Source organism: Clarias gariepinus, chromosome 5, assembly GCF_024256425.1.
Source record: "Clarias gariepinus isolate MV-2021 ecotype Netherlands chromosome 5, CGAR_prim_01v2, whole genome shotgun sequence".
Lineage (NCBI taxonomy): Eukaryota > Metazoa > Chordata > Actinopteri > Siluriformes > Clariidae > Clarias > Clarias gariepinus.
The window spans coordinates 20,971,785-20,995,011 of record NC_071104.1 but is presented as its reverse complement, the minus strand read 5'-3'; the positions used below and the strand labels follow the sequence as shown (position 1 = coordinate 20,995,011).

At 42.2% G+C, this 23,227-nt stretch overlaps 1 protein-coding gene across 4 annotated transcripts in view; it reads right to left on the bottom strand.

The window, feature by feature from the left end:
* ncam2 (neural cell adhesion molecule 2) overlaps nucleotides 1–23,227 on the bottom strand; it is a 205,893-nt gene that overhangs the window by 40,472 nt on the left and 142,194 nt on the right. For all 4 annotated transcript variants that reach the window (XM_053497225.1, XM_053497222.1, XM_053497223.1 and 1 more), the window contains exons 2-3: nucleotides 14,113–14,187; nucleotides 9,474–9,680 (exon numbers count right to left, since the gene is read on the bottom strand). In XM_053497225.1, the coding sequence (XP_053353200.1) occupies nucleotides 9,474–9,680; nucleotides 14,113–14,187 (282 nt within the window). The remainder of the gene's footprint in view (nucleotides 1–9,473; nucleotides 9,681–14,112; nucleotides 14,188–23,227) is intronic.

Here is a 23,227-nt window from a genome sequence, read left to right as displayed (position 1 = left end):
ATTAAATCAGTTTTTCACACACTAACAAGTGGAGCCCTCGGTTTGCGTGGGAGACCATAGCACATATCAGCTTCTCGTCCTCAGAAAAAGAAATGCTTAAAGAGAATGAAAAACTTCATCAGTCCCACATCAACGCATCATCTCAGAGTATTGATCTGTGAATCACGCTTGTTTACACATTTCCTTTTCTTAAAATATATCTTCCTGAAGTACTCTCAGTAAATGTCTATTACAAAACGAAAAACATAAACTTACACAATATTTCTGGATTCTGAAAAGCAGCCTATTCATAAACATAATACAATCGTCTAAAACAAGTAATCTTTGTGATGTTTTATCTTAGTCTTTAAGATCTTCTATGAGGTTCTGTTTATTTATTGAATTTATTATTCAATATGAATTTATTTATTATATTGTGGCGTGGGCGGGGCGGCGGCTGATGACCAGCATGCTTTGCGGGAATGTCGGTGTGTTCACCATGATGGGGAAAGGTGTTTGGGTTAGTGACTTCGGCCCTGTTGTGTGTGTGTTGGGTGTAACGTGTGAAATGTGTTCTAGTTCAGGCTGATGCTGAATTAGATGTAGGCTCCTGAGTGAAGGTGCTGCTCATGCCATACCGGCTGTATGCTGAATAAAGTACTCCCAGCCAATGCATTGGGCAGCAAATAAGCTCGCTCGTCTCTCCAGCATTTCTTCAGGCGTAAAAAGGCTACATTGGTGTCAGAAGAGGGATGGAGAGTCACGGGTTTGAGCGCACAACGGAAGATCTATTGAAAATCCAAGCGGGCCGCCGAGTAGCGGAGCGACTACTCGCGAAAAAGAAGCGCTTTCCCGACGGCGCTAAAGCGAGCACACCACGGCAACCAACGCGGAGCGGCGAGGTGAAAATCCCGGCGCTGGATCTCGGGACGGAGGCTGGCGCAGCGCAAGCGCCGGAGCAAGAGACAGCTCCGCGCGCCGTTAGCCGGCAAAGCGACCTGCCGCTGCGCGAGGCCGAGCGCGCTGAGCCCATATCGGCGGTACATCACGGCGGAAGAGCCGAGCGACCGCCCGCAGCTCAGTGGCGCTCGGTTCGTGAACCTAGCCGGGGACAGGGCTACCCGTTGCGGCTAGGCAACGAGCAACTCTCCGATGTTTCGCGGCGAGGCCGAGGCACGGGACAGCGTACACCAGCAGCCGCTAGACTAGCACCGGGAGGACGCGTGGTAAGCCGCGCTGGGCTTTACATTGACTGTGTGCTGGATGGCGTCTTACTGCGGGCGCTCGTGGACACCGGCTCCACTGTTTCGCTGCTGCGCTCTGGAGTACTGGGGCAAAGCAAGCGTGTTTGCGGACGGCCTGATCCTGCCTTCAGCATCTGCACCGTTGCTGGGGGCTACGTGAAGGTAAGGGCGTGTCGCACAGTGCGAGTCCAGGTGGGTGGACGAACTTATTCCCACGGGTTCGTTGTGGGGGACGTCGAGGAGGACTGCGTTTTGGGGTTGGACATTTTGGATAGATGGGGTGCGGTGCTGAACTTGTCCAGCGGAACTCTGCGTGGTAACTTCGGGGTAGCCAGGTTGCTCGGACCCAAACCACAGCCGGACAGGTTAGCAGCACACCGGGAAATCAAACTCCCGGTAGCCGACGTAGAACCCTCGACGCAGGACGTTTCCCCTGTGCAGCCCTCCAGACCCTCTGGTGGTGATCAGCCGTCCAAGCCAGCATGCAGCCGTCTTACTGCGTCACCCAGAGCGTCACCCGCAGTCGCTCCGCCGGTCTCACGGCTGAACTGTGAACCGCTCATCGCCAGGCAGAAGGGCCCCACCCAGCGCTCGCGGGCCCCGCTGCAAGACTTCCGGGTGGGGGCACCTATGGGGCGAATGGGCGTGGACACTCACAGCCAGGGGCGAGATTTTGCTGCTGGCGAGCAGGTGTGGGTGTGTTCCTCCGGAAGGAGAAGGAGGGGGCTCTCGGCCGGGCGTGTGTCTCCCTGGGTGGGCCCCTGTACGGTAATAGCTCGGCTCTCCGATGTCATCTACCGGGTGCGGTTGGCGGGGCGGGCACGAGTTTTGCTCCACCGGGACCGTCTTGCGCCTTGCCAGCCGCACACCGGGGAAACATTGAACTCTGTGGAGGCCGGACCGCCTCAGGACTACGTTTGTGTTCATCCCTCACCTGCCAAAGGACGCCGGCGTTCCCACCGCCAGCGCCGACCGCCTCCACGCCTCCGAAATGGAGTTCTTCATGGTGACCAGGGACGGTCACAGCTCGGGTGGGGGCAGTGTGGCGTGGGCGGGGCGGCGGCTGATGACCAGCATGCTTTGCGGGAATGTCGGTGTGTTCACCATGATGGGGAAAGGTGTTTGGGTTAGTGACTTCGGCCCTGTTGTGTGTGTGTTGGGTGTAACGTGTGAAATGTGTTCTAGTTCAGGCTGATGCTGAATTAGATGTAGGCTCCTGAGTGAAGGTGCTGCTCATGCCATACCGGCTGTATGCTGAATAAAGTACTCCCAGCCAATGCATTGGGCAGCAAATAAGCTCGCTCGTCTCTCCAGCATTTCTTCAGGCGTAAAAACGCTACAATATATTCAGTAATCAATATTTGTAATGCCTCCAAATTAATTATTAGGAATTAGACATTATGCTATTTTCTTTTTATTTTACACAATTCTTTCATTATCCCTATTTTTTTTTTTTCCTCCTGCATCTACCTTGATGGCATCAATTTTACATGAACGTAATTGAAATTCAACCTGGATAACAGTCATCTGGTTTAAAGCATTCTGTAGCCACTGGGAAAATGTCATTCTGCCAGGGCTTCCATGTAATGACTCCTCATTTCTGTCCCCATTTCTTCAGCATGTCATTTCTCTCCTCTTCTTTGTCTCTTTTTTTCTCTCAGTTTCATTTATCCTTTTTCACTTCCTGCACTTGTCATGTGCCTCAGCTGTCTCATTTCTGGAAAAATTATATTTAGGTTTACACCAGGCACTTTGTCAAACATCATCAAATGAAATGCACCCTTCTACTGTAGGCTTCATTGTGAAGATGTTTTGCAATGGCTTTGGATGCCATCTATTCATCTTCAATAGAAAGCTTTTAAGGGTTGCGTGTAGTGAATCAATCACACTTTTTGGTGGACATAACATGTCAACCTAATTGCAACTTTTGTGTGGTTGAAGGAATATTTGGTCATTGGAAGGCAATGATTATTGCAGTTGGAATTAACTGGCAAGCTTGGCAACAACAAAAGACTTGGAAGACCATGGAAGACAACTAAAGTGGACGCTGCAGAATTCCATTTATGGTGAAGAAGAATACTTTCACAACATCTAGGCAAATAAAGAACATTTTTAAAGAGGTAGGTGTGTCATTGTCAAAGTCTGCAGTAAAGAGATGGCTTTATGAACTAAATACAGACACTTCAGGACAAGGTGCAACCACAGTAACCGTCAACAACAGAACAGAATGGAATTGGATATTTATCACTGGCCAAGTCAGTCACCTGATCTCAACCCAATAGAACATGCTTTTCACTTACTGAGGACAAGACTAAAGGCAGGAGGGAAATGCTCAATGTTTGGATATGTCCACAGGTTTGACACTTCAGGCAGACATTGACTGGAAAATATTTTTATTCAAGGATTAACGGTAATCATTATGTTCATAATTATTTTTGTTTGTTTCATTATTCAACATAAGTATATATATACTTATATATAGGAGTGTATGTCATATGTAGTACTGTACAGTATGTATATAGTAAAATCTGGATGGTAGATATTCTCAGAGCAGACACTGACATGTTAGTGGGTGTCATGGTGAAAAGAGCATGTCACTGCTGGGTTAAGAATAGAGTAACAACCAAAAAAAATTATATATATATATATATATATATATATATATATATATATATATATATATATATATATATATATATATATATATATACTGTATATATACAGTACACACACATACAGTATCGCAGAAAAGTGAGTACACCCCTCACATTTCTGTAAATATTTTATTATATCTTTTTAAGAGGCGATGCTAAAGATATGAAACTCTGATAGAATGTAAAGTAATCAGTGTACAGCTTGTATAATGGTGTAATGTTGATCTTCTTATTCTTTGTCTTTTGGCCGTTCCCTTTCAGGGGTCGCCACAGCTAATCATTTGCTTCCATCCAACCCTATCCTCTGCATCCTCTTCTCTTACACCAGCTAACTTCATGTCCTCTCTTACTGCATCCATAAATCTCCTCTTTGGTCTTTCTCTAGACCTCCTGCCTGGCAGTTTAAACCTCAGCATCCTTCTACTGATATATTCACAATCTCTTCTCTGAACATGTCCAAACCACCTCAATCTGGCCTCTCTGACTTTAGCTCCAAAATACCTAACGTGGGTTGTCCCTCTGATGAACTAATTTTTGATCCTATCCATTCTTGTCACTTCCAAAGAGAACCTCAACATCTTCAGCTCTGCTACCTCCAACTCTGCCTCCTGTCTTTTTTTCAGCGCCACTGTCTCTAAGCCGTAGAGCATTGCTGGTCTCACCACTGTCCTGTACACCTTTCCTTTCATTCTTGCTGGTACTCTTTTATCGCACAACACACATGACACTTTTTTCCACCCATTCCAACCTGCCTGTACCCGCCTCTTCACCTCCTTTGAAAACACTCCATTGCTCTGGACCGTTGACCCTAAGTACTTAAAATCCTGCACCTTCTTTACCTCTGCTCCCTGTAGCCTCACCGATCCTCTTGGGTCCCTCTCATTTACACACATGTATTCTGTCTTGCTGCGGCTAACCTTCATTTCTCTGCTTTCCAAAGCATACCTCCACCTCTCCAAATTTTCCTCCACCTGTTCCCTGCTCTCGCTACAAAGCACAATGTCATCTGCAAACATCATAGTCCATGGAGACTCCTGTCTTACCTCATCTGTCATCCTGTCCATCACCAGAGCAAACAAAAAGGGGCTTAGAGCCCCGCTATCTCACCACTGTCTTACAGCTCTCATACATGTCCTGCACCACTCCCTGTAACATACTCCTCTGCCACTCCAGACCTTCTCATACAATACCACAGCTCCTCTCTTGGCCCTGTCATACGCTTTCTCTAAATCTACAAAGACACAATGCAACTCCCTGTTACCTTCTCTGTACTTCTCTGCCAGCATCCTCAAAGCAAATACTGCATCTGATGTACCCTTTCTAGGCATAAAACCATATTGCTGCTCACAAATGCTCACCTCTGCCCTTAACCTAGCTTTCACTACTCTTTCCCACAGCTTCATTGTCTGGCTCATTAGCTTTATACCTCTATAATTGCCACAGCTTTTCACATCTCCCTTGTTCTTAAAAATTGGCACCAATACACTTTTTCTCCATTCCTCTGGAATCCTCTCACTCTCCAAGATCTTGTTAAACAAACTAGTCAGAAACTCTCCTAAGCACTTCCATACCTCCACAGGTATGTCATCAGGACCAACAGCCTTTCCACTCTTCATCCTCTTCAACGCCCTTCTCACCTCACTTCTACTAATATCTGCTACTTTCTGTTCCACAACAGTCACCTCTTCTACTCTTTTTTTTCTTTTTCGTTTTCCTCATTCATCAACTCCTTAAAGTACTCCTTCCATCTTCCCATCACCCTCCTGGCATCTGTCAGTACATTTCCATCATTCTACCTGTCTCCCTGATCACATTGGCTGTAGTTGTCCAGTCAACTGAAAGCACCTCCTGACCACCCATAGCCTGTCTCACTCCTCCCCAAAGACTTCACAACATTCTTCCTTTCTTAGCTTCCACCACTTTGTCCTCCGCTCTGCCTTTGTCCTCTTCACCTTCCTCACATTTACATTTAGGCATTTGGCAGACGCTCTTATCCAGAGCGACTTACATTTTTATCTTACTACACATCTGAGCAGTTGAGGGTTAAAAGCCTTGCTCAAGGGCCCAACAGTGGCAACTAGGTGGTTATGGGGTTTGAACCTGGGATCTTCCGAACCGTAGTCCAATGCCTTAACCACTGAGCTACCCCTGACCACCAGGGTTATTTTACACAACATCATTCTGTGTTGTCTGGCTACACTCTCCCCTACCAACACTTTGCAGTCACTGATCTCTTTAAGATTACAACGTCGACACAAGATGTAGTGTAATGTTGATGTCCCCTCAAAATAACTCAACACACAGCCATTAATGTCTGAACTGCTGGCAACAAAAGTGAGAACACCCAGTGTTGTGCCCAGTGTCAATATTTTGTGTGGCCACCATTATTTTCCAGCACTGCCTTAACTCTCTTGGGCATGGAGTTCACTAGAGCTTCACAGGTTGCCACGGGAATCCTCTTTCACTCCTCCATGATCACGTTGTGAAGCTGGTGGATGTTATACACCTTGCGCTTCTCCACCTTCCGTTTGAGGATGCCCCACAGATGCTCAATAGGGTTTAGGTCTGGAGACATGCTTGGCAAGTCCAGCACCTTTACCCTCAGTTTCTTCAGCAAGGCAGTGGTTGTCTTGGAAATGTGTTTGGGGTCATTATCATGTTGGAATACTGCTCTACGGCCCAGTTTCCGAAGGCAGGGGATCATGCTCTTCTTTAGTATGGCACACTACATGTTGGCATTCATGGTTCCCTCAATGAACTGTAGTTCCCCAGTGCCGGCAGGACTCATGCAGCCCCAAACCATGACACTCCCACCACCATGCTTGACTGTAGACAAGACACATCTGTCTTTGTACTCCTCACCTGGTCGCCGCCACACACGTTAACACCATCTGAACCAAATAAGTTTATCTTGGTCCCATCAGACCACAGGATGTGGTTCCAGTATTCCATGTCCTTAGTCTGCTTGTCTTCAGCAAACTGTTTGCGGGCTTTCTTGTGCACCATCTTTAGAAGAGGCTTTCTTCTGGGACTACAGCCATGCAGACCAATTTGATGCAGTGTGCGGCATATGGTTTAAGCACTGACAGGCTGACTCCCCATCCCTTCAACCTCTGCAGCAATGCTGGCAGCACTCACGCGTCTATTTTCAAAAGTCAACCTCTGGACATGACGCTTAGCATGTGCACTCAACTTCTTTGGTCTACCATGGTGGGGCCTGTTTTGAGTGGAACCTGTCCTTTTAAACCGCTGTATGGTCTTAGCCACTGTGTTGCAGCTCAGTTTAAGGGTAGGGCAATCTTCTTATAGCCTAGGCCATCTTTGTGTACTGTAGATCAATAATCCTTTCTTTCAGATCCTCAGAGAATTCTTTGCCATGAGGTGCCATGTTGAACGTCTAGTGACCAGTATGAGAATGTGAGAGCGATAACACCAAATTTAACACACCTGCTCCCCAAGGACACCTGAGACCTTGTAACACTAAGTGACATGTCAACGGGAGGGGGAAAGGGCTAATTGGGCACAATTTGGGCATTTTCATTTAGGGGTGTACTCACTTTTGTTGCCAGCAGTTCAGACATTGATGTCTGATTTTTATTTATTTATATATATATATATATATATATATACATACCTCAGATGTAACTACAGACTTCAATACTATTCAGATTATGTGAGAAGTACATGCATAATGCAGATTTTGACCTTAAACTTAGGAACATTTTTTTTTTTTAGAAATGCAAGTATTCGTCTGTCCCCACCTAAATATTAATGTAAATTAGATAGGATTTAAACGGCAAGGCAGTGATGGGTGTGTCTTATTGGTGATATAAGCAATGATGTAACATTAAGGATGCCCAGCAAAACCTTTGTAGCTTCTGCAACTGCAAATGTTCTGTACACTATTATACAATTATTATTTTAGTGTTGTGCGGTTCACAGCAACAGTCATAATTGTCAACATAAATGTCATTTAACTAACAGTGTAACTGAGATGTGTACAAAACAAAACTATTAACCAATCCCAGGTCTTTTTATTCCTTCATATGTATCAAAAAGAAAGAAAAACAAACATAAATATCTACTGTAATAAAATCTATCTATTCATTACGAACGGACAGTTTTCAAGGAGCCTGCAGTTAAATGTGAGCTGTTTTCAAGGAAACAAGTAACACCATCCACTTATGAAAATTGTGTCTAATGTACAGTAAAAGAAATAAAATCTTCTGGAGGTGGATCGTTGGCTGGATGATCCTGAATTAAGTTTGATGTGAGTCTGCAAAACTGGTTCCAACAGCGTTACATGAACTGCTGTTTTCTGAAACTCCATTCTGGTATTACTTTAGGTGTGTTAAAATTATGCTTAAATATAAAAAGTCCAAAAACTAAAACATAATCACTGACAAAAACAAAATTACTATAAAAATAATACTGTTTTTTTTTTTTTTTTTTTTTTTTTTTACAAATGTGTACATTTTAAAATGTTGCATTAGGAAAAGTCATAATTCATATGAAAAAGGGGTAAATGGCATTAGCTGTACTTTCTATGTAGAATGCAGAAATCCCTTCTAACTCTAAATTCTAAATCACCCTAAACTAACTAACTAACTAACTAACTAGCTAACTAGCTAACATAACTAACCAACCAACCAACCAATTAACTAACTAACTAGAAATAAATAATTAATTAATTAAATAAATAAATAAATAAAATAAATATGTAATGTGAATCGTGTCATGTCAATGTCAGGAGTAATGTAACAATTGCTTTGCTTTTAAAAGTGTATACCTTATTAATAAATATCAACTCTTTGATATCTATCTATCTATCTATCTATCTATCTATCTATCTATATATATATATATATATATAGATATATATATATATATATCAGATGTATTGATCAGACCTCATGCAGCTGAAACGCCAATATCTTTCATGTAAAATAACAATATATATTTAACATCAGCACGGTCTGGATATTAATGTGTCTTTATTATGTCCCTAAAAGAAAATCCTGTGTATGTGTCTGTGTGTGAATTAGGCTAATTGGCGATTCCAAATTGCCTAGAGCGTTTGTGTGTGCGTGTGTTTATATACTGCGATGGGTTGGCACCATGTCCAGGGTGTATCCTACCCCTGCCTAAAGTCTCCTGCGATAGGCTCCAGGCTTTCCACAACTATGTACAGGATAAGCAGTATAAAATATGAATGAATGAATGAATGAATGAATGAATGAATAAATATACAACATTCTTTTGGTCCACAAAAGCCCAGTCTGACATGACACAGAGCTCCTACCCACAGGATTTAAGCAGGATTTAGCCTGGCCTATTATTAAGTTTCTCTTTAGCGTGGGCCAAGCTACCTGAAAAATAGACATCCTTCTCCTGCCAAGCAATAATAGTGCTCATTAAACACTGAAAATAAAGTGTTCAAATCAACTGCATGGGTAGATTGTAAAAATAAATATGAACTCGACTCCTGGCATTTGCAACATGGTAAAAATGCTGTGAAATCTATGAGGATCAAACATCCGTGTGTGTGTGTGTATGTGTGTGTGCACGTAGCATGTGTGTATTTGTCTGAACTCACGGTAAATCTCCAGCACCACTGTGGCCTCCCGTGTCTGTCCCTGTGAATCAGTGGCTTGGCAGCGGTAGATGCCTGCGTCCTCTACGTTGGCATTGTAGAGGGTGAGTCTGGAGCGCACTCCCTCATTGTGCAGAGAGACACGTGGGGAGGGCAGCATGCGCTCGCCTTGGGGGTTATACCACTCCAGGCTGACGGGTTCTCCAATCACTGCACACAAACACGCACATACCCAAAATATACTTATATACCATACTTTACGAAAATTCTGTCCCATTGGGCAATGACTAAATATCCTAGCTCTGAAGTAAATAAAAAATGCAAACGTTTAAAAAAAACTAATTAGCAACCTGTAAGCGTTTTGCACTGCTAGTTTAGGGCTCCAAGAAACAAAAGATATTGGGGAGAGACATTTTATTAACCAAGTTCATAAGTCAGAGGTATTACAATATGCGGTACCAGTGGAAAATGCCAAAACTCTTTGTAAATAATACCCTGCATGAAATAATAAAGAGGCCAACACATGGCACCAAAGTGCCCACTGCTGTTACTCTAGTTGTACTGGAAGGTCATAAAAAGTATCAGTGTGGGGCAGCGCTTCCAGCTGGGGGTATCAATCCATGCACCCCACACAGAAAAGAGAGGGGTAGGGGGAAGCAACCTAAGCCCTCAGCGGCCTCAGTGATCTCATCATGCCTCAGACAAGGAGAACAAATCGAGGTCTGCAGATCATTCTTTGGTTCCCAAAATGACAGTTGTATAGTTATTGACACGGTGTCTGTAATGTGAGGGTGATATCTGACGTGTGCTGCAAGTCTTAGATTGTACACTGACATTTTAGAGAATCACACTCTAAGCTTTATGTTGTTAAAAAACTGGTTCTCTAAAATTAAACTGCAAAACTAAAGCAGCTTTTGTGTTACGATGTTGAATTATTAGCTTAATAAAAGAAGCCTGTATTGCATTTTGCCTCTTTTGTCTCAAGATAACCATTTTTGTGCACGTTTTAGTGTTCACAGGGCCAGTGAGGAATATATCCTAAAATGGACTTGTAGAAACAAAGATATAAAAACAAGTCTGATAGGGTGCATGTTGTTGTTATTATACCGATTTGATTATTTGTTATGCACAAGGCTTAGTAAACCCTGCTAATATAAGGCACCTCCATTTTACCATGGAGACATTAGCCATGTATGAGAGTGTGATAGAAAGCATAGCAAAGAACACTATTAAAATATTGTAATATTAAATCTTCTAGCTGGGTGCCGACTAATGTGTGTGCTGTGTATTGAGCTCTCAGGGTATAAGTATCATTATATAAGTATCAGTCACTTTAAATGAATGCTATAGCTGCACCAAACTCAATGTGACAGCATGAAACCTTCTCAGAATACTTTAATATGGCATGACCGAACAATTACACTCCACACTCTTAGCCACGAAATTCCATGTAGTACAGCCGAGCTCTGGGGTGCACAGCATGAGCGTTTATTCAACCTGCATTCCTGATGTGTTTAACCAAAGCTATGTTCATGTTTAGTAAAACAGATATAGTACACTACCACTTAAAAGTTCAGATAACTTTTTAACTCCATGGTGTTGCCTTATTTCTTTCTACACTGTAAAGCAATGCTGGGGACGTCAAATATACAGTGAAACCTCGAATTGCGAGTAACGCAGTTTGTAAGTGTTCTGCAAGACGAGCAAAGATTTTTAATAAATTTTGACTTGGAAAATGAACAAATCTTGGTTTACAAGTAACAAGTATCATGTATCACGCATGCTTCTTGTTTTAACGCAGAGCGTCACGTGATCAGAACTGAGCCAATGGTTTTTCTCTCTCTTGTGCTGCGGAATTGTGGGTAATTATCTCCCCTGCTGGGTGCTCTTACTGATCAACATCCGTGTACGCGTGTACCGTTTACTATAACACTGTGACCACATGTGTATGCGTAAAACATATTTTATTTTGTGTTTATATGCGTGTGTGTACAACACGCGTGTACTGTTCATTATAACATACGTGTGTGCACATGTGTAAAGCAAAAGCAAGTCTTATAAGAGAGCTTAAAGATCCATTTTCCCTTTCTGGATCATCCTGTTCTTTGTGTCTGTGTGCGCGCACGTAATTGAACACTGTGCAAACACACACACACACACACACACACACACACACACAGAGAGACCCCTCCTACTTTTGCCTTCACTGACACACACACACTTTCTCTCTGCTCTACACAGAAACACTGCTCTGACGCAATTCTTTTTAAAGGTAAAGTGCAGGTTAATTCTTTTTATTTTTACTTTACAGCAGTGATTCCAATAGTGTGTCGCTCAATCAAGTGTCAGAGATTTTTTGTTTATTTTTCCGATAAAACAGTGTTTCCGTTGTGTGCGCGCGTGTGCGTAAAAAGAGTAGAGGAAGGGTAGCTGTGTAAGATGAGAAGGGGTTGAGGGGGAGGGGCTCCCTACTTTTGCTTTATACACACATACATAAACTTTGTAAGAAGCAATATGGTTTCATGCCTAGAAAGAGTACATCAATTGCAGTATTTGCTTTGAGGATGCTGGCGGAGAAGTACAGAGAAGGTAATAAAGAGTTGCATTCATTGTGTCTTTGTAGATTTAGAGAAGGCGTACGACAGGGTGCGGAGAGAAGAGCTGTGGTGTTGTATGGGGAAGTCTGGAGTGGCAGAGAAGTAGTGCAGGACATGTATAAGAGCTGTAAGACAGTGGTAAGATGTGCTGTAGGTGTGACAGAAGAGTTCAAGGTGGAGGTGGGTCTGCATCAAGGATCGGCTCTAAGCCCCTTTCTGTTTGATTTGGTGATGGACAGGATAACAGATGAGGTTAGGCAGAAGTCTCCATGGACTATGATGTTAGCAGATGACATTGTGCTTTGTAGCGAGAGCAGGGAACAGGTGAAATAGGGAACAGGTGAGTTGGAGGTAGCAGAGCTGAAGATGTTGAGGTTCTCTTTGGGAGCGACAAGGATGGATAGGATCAAGAATGAGTTCGTCAGAGGGACAACTCATGTTAGATGTTTTGGAGATAAAGTCAAAGAGGCCAGACTGAGGTGGTTTGGACATGTTTAGAGGAGAGATGGTGAATATATCGGTAGAAGGATGCTGAGGTTTGAACTGCCAGGCAGGAGGTCTAGAGGAAGACCAAAGAGGAGATTTATGGATGCAGTGAGAGAGGACATGAAGTTAGTTGGTGTGAGAAAAGAGGATGCAGAGGATAGGGTTAGATGAAGGCAGATGATTCGCTGTGGCGACCCCTGAAAGGGAACAGCCGAAAGACAAAGAAGAAGAAAACACACACACACACACACACACACACACACATACACAGTGCCTGCACGCACAAACTTATAAAGTTATCTTTAGTTTTTTTTTTTAAAGGTAAAGTGCAGGTTAACTTGTTTTATTTAACTTTATATTTCGTGTTAATTATTTTTTTGTATTCATTTTTTGGGGCCGTGGAACGAATAATTTAAGTTTCCATCATTTCTTATGGGAAACTTCAATGTCGTTTACGAGTGTTTTGTAATACAAGCCCAAAATGAATTATGCTCATAAACCAAGGTTCCACTGTATACAATAATCTCCTTAAGTTAACAGTTAATGTTGAGATGTATCTGCTACACATGATCTGTAAAGCTTTCAAAAATGAGGTGCTGTTAAAAGGTAATTTTTATGGTTGGTAAAGCTACAGTAAATAAACTTCTCCTCTGCAACAGAGGTTAGTTTTGGTCTTACTTTACTGGGAAGGTCTTTATGAGAGCCAGTTTTATCATGGTGCTTGATGGGTTTTACAAATGCACTTGACAATACTGTTCTTGAAAGAATGATTCCAGAATCCTTTGTGTCTTTAAATAAAACTAACTGTTGTTTTTACATGATTAACTAAATCTATATGTGTTATTTTATAGTTTTGAAATCCCCAGTATTGTTTTAGAATGTAGAAAATAAATCACTAAACAAAAACAAGGAAATTTGCAAGTGATGTCAAACTTTTGTAGTAGTTGAGTAGTCTATATTAAAAAAAAAAAAAACTACGACAGATAAGACTATATTTATATATAGATTTTAAGTAAATCATTGCTTTTCTTTAGGTCCCTCCTGAAGCTTAGACTATTTCCACCTTAGGAGGTTAACATGCATGTTTCAAGGGCATGTAGGTAGCTAGGGTTCTGCAGACATTCAGCCAGGCACACTAATGAGTTGTCACATGTGGGATGACCAGCAAGGGTCTGCATGCCTCACCCTGTTAGGGGAGGCCTGTTAGATGGCCTAGAGCTTGAAAAGCCCAACCCAACACACACACACACACACACACACACACACACACACACACACACACACACACAAACTGTCCTACCTTAGTTCCCTTTTTTACTAGTTCATATCCATACTGATAAAGAAGCTAATAAAAACAGTGTAACCCTAAGCAATCATTACAATTACCTGTAAAATATTCCAGGTGTCACATGCTGGATACTTTCATCCCTAACACACTTTTTTTTCCTATTCAGTTTTGTCTAATGCATGCTTCATAATTATCATATAGCATAACCCTATAATGCGTCTGTATATATATTTTTTATAAATAAACAACAGGGATTAAAATGGGGACTGACCTGTGCATGTGAAAAACTTTGACTCCCCGACGCTCAGCTCTACCTTCTTCAGAGAGATGGAAACCTGGAGAACACCTGACAGAGAAGGAGATAAGAGAAGCGGTCATGAGAAATTCATCACACAGACTAAAAAGAGACTTATGATCCTATGAGAAAATCACACCAAGCCACTGGCAGCATGTAAAAATGCTGCATATGAACCCAGAAAGATGAGAGGCAACTGATAAGTAGCAGTGCATAAAAGGGCAAACCTGATGGAAAAAAGAAAGTGATGAAGTAATAAAGCTAAAGACTTTCTCTTTTTTCTCTGTGTGCTCCTTGCAACACTATTTGTCGGTGAATTTAAATGGTTAAAGTGAACAAAAGAGTGGTGATCTGTTATAGCCGGTAGCATTGTGCTACTTTATTAGAGTCAATCTGCCACAGGGAGGATGGTGTGTACGTAGAAAGGGTTAGGTGTCGAGTGGGTGTTATGGTGGAATATGGTAACCCTCATTACTGAGTGTGGGCTTCTCAGGTGCGTTGGTGTGCAGGAAATCGTCAAAGTCTGCATATGAAATAGCTGTGTAATGTATGCATGGGCTGAAGTCATGAATGTGTGAGGTAGTGTGCAAGGGAAATTTAAGTCTTTCAGCTCAGGGAAGTGAAATAGAACGAAAATTCCTGCAGTTTCAGGTTGGTTTGCTGCTGCAGAAAATAACTGACTAATTATTTTCCTAGATCTCCTTTGCACTAACGTAATGGTGAAACCAGTCAAACATTTTCATATACCACACATAAATGCAATATATATACATATATATATACACACACACACACATACTGTACAGTGAGGTCAATAAGTATTTGATCACCCTGTAATTTTGCAAGTTCTCTTACTTAGAAATCATAAAGGGGTCTAAAATTTTTAGCATACAGTAGGTGCATTTCCACTGTGAGAGACTAAAAAGAAAAATCCGGAAATTACATTGTATGATTTTTTTTTACAATTTATTTGTAAATTACTGTGTCAAATAAGTATTTGATCACTTGCTTATCAGCCAGATTTCTGACCTTTAAAAAACAGCTATTTTGCTTTTAAATAGTCTAGCTACTCTCTGCTCATGATTCTAAATTAGTAGCACCTTTTTGAGGTCTTTAGCCGTCATAAAGACACCTGTGCACCCCACAATCAGCCAAAGTGTAAGTAGATACATGGGGTATCAGTGAAGCTAAGAATAGTGAAGAATCAGCCCAGGACTACACAGGAGGAGCTGGTCAATGCCATGAAGAGAGCTGGAAACATCGTTTCCAAGGCTACCATCAGTAATACTCCAAGACGTCATAGTTTAAAATCTTGCATCGCACGGATGGTTTCGCTGTTTAAGTCAGCCCATGTCCAGGCCTGTCTGAAGTTTGCCAGGGACCATCTAGATGATCCAGAGGAGTCATGGGAGAAAATCCTGTGGTCAGATGAGACCAAAGTAGAACTTTTTTGGTCTTAGCTCCATTCGCCGTATTTGGAGGAAGAAGAATGATGAGTATCATCCCAATAATACCATACCTACAGTGAAGCATGGGGCTGGAAGCATCATGCTCTGGGGGTGTTTTTCTGCACGGGGGACAGGACGACTGCACTGTATTAAGAAGAGGATGAACGGGGCCATGTATTGGGACATATTGGGTAAAAACCTCCTTTCCTCAGTCAGAGCATTAAAGATGGGTCGTGGCTTAGTCTTTCAACATGACAATGACCGAAAGCACACAGCCATGAAAACCAAGGAGTGGCTCCGTAAGAAGCATACGGATTATTTAAAAGGAAAATAACAGGTCTTTGAGGGTAAGAAATCTGGCTGATAAGCAAGTGATCAAATACTTATTTGACACAGTAACTAACAAAGAAATTAAAAAAAAAAATCATACAATGTGATTTCTGAATTTTTCTTTTTAGATTCTGTCTCTCACAGTGGAAATGCACCTATGCTGAAAACTGTAAACCCTTCCATGATTTCTAAGTTTCTAAGTCAGAGAACTTGCAAAATCACAGGGTGATCAAATACTTATTGACCTCACTGTATATACTATATATATACATACATACACACACACACACACACACACACACACACACACACACACGCACACATACTCAGACACACACACACACACACACACACACACACACACACACAGACACACAGGGACTAGACCGCTAGGCTTCATAATCAATAGCATTTGACAAAATGATTAATTACAGCACCGTCAGGCAAGAGGCAGTCAGCTGGTTAGAGACGTGTCTGAGGGTATACGTAAGAGCTGCTGCCTATAGCAACCCATTTATAATACAATCAGCAATACTTAAATCGTACCCATTCATTTTACACTCTTTCATCCTGAACATCACCCTAAGCCATCCAATACATAGCTTTCCTTAGTCAGGCCTGAGTATCTGAGCTATTATTAAGTGATGTTATAACTATTATTACCATGTTAACAGCTTGAGTTCTTCAAGTGCACATAACAGCATTGTATATACAGTAGAACACTTCCAATGATTTTAATGCTATTATGGTACTTTAAAACCGATACAACAAGTTGTGTTAAACTATCCTATAGGAAAATGTATACATATAGAGCATACTGTATAAAAATATCATTGTTATAAACAAACCCACAGATACACTACAAATATTTCTGCACGAAAATGATTCTCGTCCTGTGTAGCTTTTAAATATCAACCTAATGTCTATGCTACTTCAATTAATTACGTTTTTTTTTACTTACATTTCATTACTTCAATATAGACCTGTGTATTAAAAACATATCTTTACAAACCATTTTTATTTTAAATTCAAATAACAAGATTTACTTGCACGGTAACTCTGTCCTTAATTTAAGTTAACCTAATTTAAATATAATTTCACTTAAATATTTTTATGCATAATTTAATAATTAAATTTAGAGAGATATTTGTACATACAGTACAATGAACACTGCAGCTGGCAGGGAAATTATGTACTAATATACTATTTTCATGTTTACTCAATGCTATCAAGCTACTGTAGATAAAAAATCTGAAACTGGTAGGGTATAAAGGACACATTAACCACACACAGATATTTTTTCAATTGTGTGGTCAATGCTGAATGCTGAAACAGAGAATTCACTACCTTGTAACAGTCACGTAAGCACACACACACACACACACACACACACACACACACACCAACAAGAGAGTGAACATATTTTACAAATTTAAGATATACAATACCCAATATAAAGTGCTATGCAGAAGGCTTGACCCCATCACGTCTTTATATTACAGTAACTTAATTATGTTTATTAAATTAAAGAAATGGGAAAAAATGTTTCCTGAGACATGTTGCAAAAAGTCTATTTAAAAAGAAATTGCTGTTTATATAACAACCACGGCATAGATAGAGGCAGACGTTTTGCTGCGGCGACCCCTAAAATGGAACAGTCGAAAGAAAAAGAGGAAGAGCAGCCAAAAAGTCCTTCAGGCAGTCTGGTGAACTATTCCCCAAGACAACAATGAAAAAAATACAAGAAAAGGGCTTTGAAAGCAAAACATTAAGAAATGAGGGGTGACTTAAGCCTTTTGCACAGTAACTTTGCACTGCCATAATTATGAACAGTTAATTATTGCTATGGCCCTAATTAACTTATGAGCTGTGTTCCTAAATCCTGTGGTATCTTTGATAAAAATAAATTTGTATCATCAGTAAAACTTATTAAAAATTAAACTATTTAATTGTTCAGCATTCACACAAGACCATGCCTTTTTCATAGTCTCACTGTGTGTCAGCCATATAATCTAATTAAACAGATAGGGATTAATAGTCATCATAGCCACGGCCAGCCAATGATTTAGTTTTACCACAATAATCTAAACACTGTAAAACTGCTGTATATTAGATAACAAACACATCTCAAACCTTCCCAAAGATCATACAGAGCAAGAAAATAAAAATGAATTTGCTAACTACAGTATAATAAGCAAATAATGCTAAACGTATTTGTAATAATTTCTCCTTGTGAGTAATGATTCTGAATTCTTAGTTGCTGTTGCCAGTACTGCCCACAACACTGACTCAAGGTCTTCATTTATATATTTCATTAACACAAACCAATATCAAATATATAGGAATTAGTCCTTAAGCTAACACTGTATCATGTACTAGGACTCTGTCTTTAAGACAGGTTCTCTATATTTGAGGCTTGTTGGTTTAATGTTAAGAATTAAAAATTTTATTAAATTCAGTTTGATACTTCCTTACCCCAACTTGCTGCAGTATTTTTAAAGGAACTAATATCAAATGCAGACACCTTCTTGCTTTCTCATTAATTCTTAGTCTCGGTCTGAAATGCCGCATAGGTCCTTTCACTACACCAATACAAATGACCTATACAATTACCAACCAGCCTCAAACTAGATATTTAAAATTCACAGCTTTATACTTTACAACACCACTGTACGGCTCTTTTCATTTTTAAAACAATTTATCAGAAGCATTCAACCCACTCAGTGCTGCTGAAAAGGTTTTACTGTAGGATTTAATCAATTCACATAGAAGCTGGTGGCATGAAACCACAGAAATTACAAACGATGTTCTCCAGTGGTCTGTACTATATTCAGATTTCACTTAATACATACAATATTTACTGTATATACAGTACGACCCAGGTTGTTTAAAGAATTGTAAGTGCATTTTTATGTTAATTAACAATGGATGTTTTTCATGTATTAAAATTAAGTTTAGCCTTTCAGGATTTATGATTTTAAGCTACACGCCACATCTTACAGAATCAACGAAGTCTATTTGTGTTTGGCTAATGTTTTCATCCTTGGTGTGGCTATCAAATGCGAACAACACTCGCTGCAATTAAACAGTGACTGAATTTCTTGTTAATGGAAATGAAACCAAAAAACAATTACAATAATTAAAAATTCCTAATAAAATATGTTTATACTGTATATGTTAAAGAATATATTTTTTATTCATCACTTTTTATTCAACATCATGAATAAAAAAAAACATATGGGGTGTTAAATAATAACTAACATACAGCGCACTCTTCAGCTTTGTAAGGGACTGCCCCTAGAGGGCACTGTGGCCGTGATTATTTTCTGTTTGTAGTTTTGTTGGAAGACTCAGTTTCCCAGAAGGCACCTCGGTCAGGTGAGGAAGGAGCTCACCTGAGCCGAGGTAGCGAATTAGAGATGTTATACAAAGCTGTTAGTTCTGGGAAACCGGGCCGCACATTAAATATGTCTATTGGGCATTCCTTTGTTTGGTTTGGTTTGGTTTTGTTTTATCATGGGCTCTAATGTTATGTTTAAGTTGTTTGTGAATTTTAGTTCCCTTTTAAAGGCTACACTCAATGCTGCATGACAACGCTACGGGAACATCTTGTCGTGTTGCCGGTTGTGAAGCATGTGTGTATCAAACACGCCAAATTTTGGCTTATATAACCTCGGTCTGGTGACGTCATCTGATGAGACGCACCTGCAGGTTATAAATAGGAGTGAGCCGGAAACATTCCTCAGATTCTTTGTCTTCACCGACATTGTGCGAGTGTGCTTGTCAGCATAAAATACATTTAAAATACATTTAAAAGCAGATAAAAGCATAAAACTCACCAGAAATAATGGCGGAGTTTATAGCTAGATGTCCCCCTCCTTGTAAAAATTTCCTTTCAGAGGGCGATTCACATATTCTCTGCTTTGAATGTTTGGGTGAGAGCCACGCTCTCGAAGGACTTAGAGGAGAGTGTGAGCACTGTGATAATCTTCCGATGAAGGTGCTTCGCGCGCGCCTTGCGTTGTTTAAGGAACCACAAGCCGCGCTGCACTCTTGGGGATCACAAGTCGATCTGGCCGAGGCACACAAGTCTCTCCTTCCACTTCACGAGCGCACTTCGGTGCTTCTCGTGGGTGTACGGAAGAGATTCGTTCTCCTGCTTCTGTAGAAATGGAGGTAGCTACCTCAGAATGTTCCTCTAAAGATGAGAGAGAGTATGAGGAGTTGCTTGACAGTTATAACACATGCAGTTGAACGACTGCACATTGATTGGCCACAGGAGCAAGCTCACCCAAAACAATCAAAATTAGACGACAGATTTCTGTCGGGTGGCCAGAAGAGGGCGCCACAATGCCGTCTCCCCTTTTTTGATGACCTCCATAACGAATGATCTTGTTCTTGGAATAAACCTTTCTCAGCCCGTATTTTTGTACCATCGACTTCGTTCTATTCGAACATTGTTGATGCAAAAGCACAAGGTTATGTGGTGATGCCCCAGATAGAGGAGACGCTTGCGGGCTATCTCTCTCCTGGAACATCATCCATATTAAAAAAGCCAACCCTTCCCTCCAAGCCGTGTAGAACAACTTCTGGTAGGGAAGGCGTTCCAAGCAGCAGGTCAGGCCGGCGCTTCCTTGCACACCATGGCGGTTTTGCCTATGGCTAAATCTGTCAGGCATCAAGGATAAGGATCGAACGTTCCTCCTTGATGCCCCTATCTCACCCTCCGTCCTATTTGGCGACGCTGTTAATTCCGTGGGGATGACCCAGGGATGGGCATGTAACGTTCTTTTCCATAAGAGCATATCCTCCGGGGCACCCCCAGGGGATCGGTGTTTAGTTTCCGCCGCCTTTGGTGTTTCGGACAACGATGATGAGTTAGTCCTTCAGTCATATTCTGCTATATTCCAGGATGCCAAACCACTAACACCCCACCCCCCATTAACCCCCCGCGCAGGCAAGTACTAAAACTAGTACACTTTTCGGAGAAGCTGGCAGCGTAGAAGCTACTGCCAGGCATATCTCCCTGGGTGTTAAGGACTGTAAATAAAGGCTACAGGATTCAATTTCCACATCGGCCCCTGCGTTTCAATGGTGTGGTCTCCACTTGCATGAAACCGGAAAAGTGCGCATCTGCTGACAGAAGTTGCTGGGGAATGGGGCCATGGAACATGTTCCCCTACCAGACAGTGAGTCATGCTACTACAGTTGATATTTCTTGGTTCAAAGAGGAACGGGGGGCTGCGTCCAATTTTTAGATTTCGCGGGGTGTACCGCTGTCTAAAATAAATAAATATAGCTTCAAAATGTTGACTGTCAAAGTGATTACTTTTAAATCCTACCAAGCAATTGATTCGTGACAATCGATTAAAGGACGCTTACTTTCATATAGAAATATTGCCACAACACAGGAGGTTCCTGAGGTTCGCTTTCCGGGGCGAAGCTTACCAGTATCGGGTCCTTCCATTTGGTCTAGCTCTCTCACGACTGGCTAGCGCTTCGACATCAGCATGTGGTCCTAGCTCATCTTTGTTTGTAGGATTGAAACACAAAAGTCGAATCCATCCTGAACACCCTTAAGAAAATCAAGCTAGACCGGGAAGTGACCATCACTTTTAGAGATCTTACCTCTCATGGCAGCTGTATCCACGGTGACACCTTTGGGCCTTCTGCACATGAGAGCATTTCAGTTGTGGTTAAGACAGGGGATTTCACTCCCCCAATAAGGGTTATGTGCCAGGCGCTTCGTACCCTTCCTTTGTGGTTCAGACACCGGTTTCTGACTCTGGGTCCCACTCTAAGATCGTCCTGTCATCGCAGATGCTAACGACAGATGCTTCCCTCACGGGCTGGGGAGCTAAAGAAGCCTTCTTCTCGCGCGGCACATCAGTTGCCTCAAAACGAGGGCTCTATTTATGGCCCCAAAGCACTTCCTCCAGCAGTTAAGAGGCTACCATGTCCTAGTGCAGATGGACAGCACTATGACAGTCTCATATATTAATCGCCAGGGCGGACTGTGCTCGCGCCTCTAGTTAGCTAGTGCACCAGGTTCCTCTCCCTCAGGGCGATTTACATCCCAGGGCATATGAATGTGGGGGCAGTTGTACTGTCCAGTCAATCTTTGACACACGGGGAATGGAAACCCCACCCCGAAGTAGTCAGTCAATCTGGAGAGATTTCATGTAGCAGAGGTGAACCTCTTTGCCTTGTTAGATCAGCAAATGTCCCCTTTGCTACTCTCTGACTCTTTCAGCCCCCCTGGGTCTGGACACCTTGACCCGTACGTGGCCCAGGTTACGTCTTTATGCGTTTTCCTGATAGCTCTGCTCCCGGGAGTCTTGGCGCTCAGGCGCAGGGGACAATATTTCATCCCCGGCCCAAGCTTTGGAACCTTCACGTTCGGTCCCTGAATGGGACCAATTAAGTCAAGCTGATCTTCCAGCCAGCGTAATTAAGACTATTCTAAGTGCTGGGGCTCACTTCCCTAGAAGAGTTTATGCCCTCAAAAGGAATGTATTTAAAAGTTGGTGCATGACGAAGCAGATAAACCCAGTCCACTGCCGATTTGTTTTAGTGCTTGAGCTTCTGCAGGAAAAATTGTCCTCGGCCCACCGCCACTACACTGGGTGAGAGATGATATTGCTTTCTCCTACAAGGCGCGTGGGCTCACTTCACCTCTAGGAATCAGGGCTCAATTAACCAAGGGATCGCCTCATCTATTGCACTAGCAAGAGGTATTCCCCTGCAGCAAGTGTGTGACGCGGAGGGTTGGTCCTCTCCGCACACATTTGTTACATTTATAGTCTGGATGTTCATGCTACTCCGGGCTCATGGGTCCCCGAGTTAGCCGCCCAGGCATAGTTCTGAGACCTTCTCGGCCTTGTGCGCACACGCTACACAACCTTGGGGTCCAGACACTTGCAGTGCGGCGGCGTTGGTATTCTCGTTCCCATAGCATTGTCACGCAGAATTGAGTGTAGCCTTTAAAAGGGAACGTCTTGGGTTACTTTGCTGTAACCCTGTTCCCTGAAAAGGCGGGAACGAGATGCTGTGTCCCAATGCCGCACTGCCTACGTGACCAGACGTCTGTTCAGACAAATCAATCTGAGGAATGTTTCCGGCTCACCCCTATTTATAACCTGCAGGTGCATCTCATCAGATGACGTCACCCAACCAAGGTTATATAAGCCAAAATTTGGCGTGTTGGATACACACATGCTTCACAACCGGCAACACGACAAGATGTTCCCATAGCGTTGCCACGCAGCATCTCGTTCCTGCCTTTTTAGGGAACAGGGTTACAGCAAAGTAAC